This window comes from Colobus angolensis, unplaced genomic scaffold (assembly GCF_000951035.1).
Source record: "Colobus angolensis palliatus isolate OR3802 unplaced genomic scaffold, Cang.pa_1.0 Scaffold62, whole genome shotgun sequence".
Classification (NCBI taxonomy): domain Eukaryota; kingdom Metazoa; phylum Chordata; class Mammalia; order Primates; family Cercopithecidae; genus Colobus; species Colobus angolensis.
Window position 1 is genome coordinate 6,819,612 of NW_012119821.1, and position 3,795 is coordinate 6,823,406.

The 3,795-nt window shown below is 33.3% G+C and overlaps 1 protein-coding gene across 3 annotated transcripts in view; it reads left to right on the forward strand.

Moving 5' to 3' along the window:
- Positions 1 to 3,795, forward strand: part of HSD17B4 (hydroxysteroid (17-beta) dehydrogenase 4) — an 87,932-nt gene that overhangs the window by 20,857 nt on the left and 63,280 nt on the right. For all 3 annotated transcript variants that reach the window (XM_011963685.1, XM_011963686.1, XM_011963687.1), the window contains 5 exons: positions 236 to 343; positions 729 to 788; positions 2,016 to 2,037; positions 2,131 to 2,177; positions 3,730 to 3,795. In XM_011963685.1, the coding sequence (XP_011819075.1) occupies positions 236 to 343; positions 729 to 788; positions 2,016 to 2,037; positions 2,131 to 2,177; positions 3,730 to 3,795 (303 nt within the window). The remainder of the gene's footprint in view (positions 1 to 235; positions 344 to 728; positions 789 to 2,015; positions 2,038 to 2,130; positions 2,178 to 3,729) is intronic.

Genomic DNA, 3,795 nt, shown 5'->3' on the forward strand with positions numbered 1-3,795 from the left:
GTGTTTAAATATTTTTGCTGTTTCTTTATGTCTGTATTCAAAAATGAAGAGGAATGTTTTGAAAATGCCTGTGGTGTGTTTAGTAAGATGGGATAGGGTAGGAAGGAATTGGGCAGATGACTGAAGAGAAGTGCTAGTAATTAGAATTTCATTTTCAACACACGCACACACACACACACACACACACTGAAAATCTAGAATAATTAATTGTTGTTTGCTTGTTTTTGCATTACAGTGAATGATTTGGGAGGGGACTTCAAAGGAGTTGGTAAAGGCTCCTTAGCTGCTGATAAGGTTGTTGAAGAAATAAGAAGGAGAGGTGGAAAAGCAGTGGCCAGCTATGGTATGGTATTTGAGAGAACTATCCTATTTATTTTCCTTCAACTAATGCTGTTTGCCACATTAATAATCTTTGAGCAGATATCTCAGTATTCCAGTGTAATTATGATTTTCTAAGTCTGCCAAAATTCTCTGACTACATATTTTATATATGGGAGAATTTTTAACACTTTTGATGTAGACTATTTCATGATTCTAACCTTTGTTCTGTTGTTTACTGTTTTTCTTAGTGAGCACATGATACAATTAATAAATCGTTGTAGATATGGATATGTTCTTCTAAGTTCTGTTGGGTGAATAGTATCTGTCGTGTACTCTGACCCACAGAATTTAGAAGTCCTTTGGAAGGGAGGTTGCTGAAATTTCATACAAATTTTCATTTCCCTCAGATTCAGTGGAAGAAGGAGAGAAGGTTGTGAAGACAGCACTGGATGCTTTTGGAAGAATAGGTGATGTTTCTTTGTGTTATGGCTCTCATGGAGCAACTTCTACCTTCCTAATAAAATATTTTTAAGTTGACTTTTATTTACTAAACAGATACCTCTTTCCTCATAATCACATTTTAAAGTTTGATTTATGTTAATTATTTTACTTATTTCATAAAGGGCTTCACTGAGGTGGCAATTTTACGGCTATAGTGTTGAGTTTGTTTTTTTGCACCTTAAGTGCTTTAAAAAACTTATAAGCATTTACTCAGTGCCCTTTTTTAAATAATTCAGTTAAACCTCAAAGATGTTTATAAGATAAAAAATAAACCGATATTTTGGCAATAGAGGACCCAGTGGATTCTTTTGGATAATTATAATAATTTGGATTAAAATGATCCAATATCTTGCAAATTACTTAAGGTGATTTCTCTGTAATAAAAATCTTAATTTTTAAGAAGTATTTGAAATAAATTGTTTAGTCTGTTATTTCTCTAGCTAATCTTCCCAGTTTAGTCCCACATACCCTTAATAGATTATTTAACTGCTAGATGGAGGCATCACAGAAGATAAGCCCAACATGTTTACAATCTGCAAAACGTTACTTATTCTTAATTGAATGTGCTCTCGCCTATTTTGTTTGGTCTGTCACATTTATTTTTCTTATTATGTTTGATGGAACTCATAAGAACCATGTTCACATGTCATCTGACAGGGATAGAAACCACAAAAATATGAAAAAAGCCACAAGAGGGCTGAACCTTAAAACGTAATTATTTTCTTTCATAGTGAGAAAATAATTATGTATCAAGATAAGGCATCAGTTTGTAACTCTAATGGTTTTCTTTTTGGGCCTTTTACTTTTGAGTGGCAAGGAAAAAATCTAACTTTAACTTGCTAAGTGAATTCTGAGGTTAAGTGTAGAATGGCTTATGATTCTGATTCCTTAGAACCTAAGAGTTGTACAGTAGCTAATTCTATAAATAAGTGGATAGAATTTTGATAGAGAGGTGGGAAAATTTATAGATATTAGTTTTTGAGAGGAAGGTGCTTGATATAATGTGATACTTAGGCTTTTGTGAGTCAATTTTTTTGATGTAGGTATAGACTTTTGTTTTAATAGCACTCTTTACCTATTATATTTACTTTTTCATGGTTAAAAAAGCCAGTTTTGAGAGAAATGTGAGTTGTAAGCAAATGCAAACTACTATGCTTGCTTTTATATGTGACTTGGATCTTTTTATATTGTAGATGTTGTGGTCAACAATGCTGGGTGAGTATTTCTTTTTCATTTTTAGTGATGTCATATAATTTTTAAAAAAATATAACTTTCCTCTTCTTGCCTTATACAACGTTGATTTTTTAGAATTCTGAGGGATCGTTCCTTTGCTAGGATAAGTGATGAAGACTGGGGTAAGTTGATTTTAATATGTCTCTGTGGAGCATACTTATCCATTTAGCCTTTTTAATATTTGATAAATTTATACATTTAAGGAAAAGCCTGCTTCTGCCTACTTTTGCTGCTAGAATGTATGATGAGTAAACTGTGTACTAAAAACAATAAATAGTTAGAAGTAGCCTCGTTTAGAAAACATTTAATACGTTTAAAAAATGTGAAATCATTTGTTTAGAAGTTGTCTAAAAGGATTTTATTTCTTCAGGTTTTCCTCTCCCTTTTTTTTCTCCTTAAGAGGTTGTCAGCATTTTCTAGCTGTATTAACTCTAACAGCCTTTAATGTGCTTATCCAGCTGTGTGAATCTTTCTCAAGAGCAGGAGCAGGATATGTAAGGGAGTCTAGTGTACTAAAAATGATGGCGATCTTGGAACAGGTTAGGACAAAACCTGGATATAATTTTGTAGCTTCTAGTAAATAGGAAAGTTTTCCATTCTGTCTGAATTGGAAAGATTGAGTTTAGATAATGAACAAATCACAGTTAAGAGTTTTTTTTTCTTTTGCTCTTCTTTGTCCTTACTTCCATTGGCCATCAGAACTAAAATGAAGAGTGGTGGCTGAGGCAGTGGGAGGCATGGCAACTGAGGTGAAACAGTGATATCATTGTTTATAGAATGTGTTTTGGGGGAATGAATATTGCCTGGCTGTCTTTTGAAAGAAGAACTAATATCTCTGATTTAGAATTAAGCTAAGAAGAGCTTTTAGTTTCTGCTTCCTTTGTAACCACTGGGATAAAAAAGAAGCTAAGAAAGATAGGATTTGCTGCAAAGGGGGCCTGTGTTGGTGCTTTTCTTGGTGCTGCGATGGGACTCAGGTATTTCCTTCTCTGATGCCATCCTCCTAAGCCCACACTACTCCTGACTACCCTTCTCTCTTTCTTTTTTTTTAGTTCCTTTTTTCACTCTTACATTCTTCTTCTAATATACACATGAAAACATTTGTTTTAACAAAATTAAGAATGCTTAAAAAATTTGACAGTTAAAATGTAGAGTTGTCTGTCTGAATGTTTCGTAAGTGGTCTTCATTAGATGGAAATCTGTGAAAACAGGCCTCTCTTTCACTGATTTACTCATTTGCAAACGGTAACAATAGGGATCTAGTGAGTATTTTGTAAATATTTCTTAATGAGCTATGTGGTTTACGATTATGCTTTACCTGATGTTAGTGTTGAGTGCCAGTTGTATTTGTAAAAATCTTGGATTTTATATTAGCAAATTTTTATATAAAGTTGGCATAAATTAAGGGCGTAGCATTATATTTAGATGTATACAGGTGTTACATTAATTTTACAGATTCTGAGGAAAGCTGTTGTAGCTCTAGGCGTGAACTATTGATTAGTAGCATAACTGGAACGAAGGCAAAATACTCATTGCGGTGTGACAGTAGGTGATTTTATACATTAGGTATAAAATGAACATCTTTGTATAAATACAACATTGCTTATGTTGATTCTCAGACAGGCTTATCTAAGTTTTTACAAAATATTCAATAAAAATAATTTATTGTTTTAGATATAATCCACAGAGTTCATTTGCGGGGCTCATTCCAAGTGACACGGGCAGCATGGGATCACATGA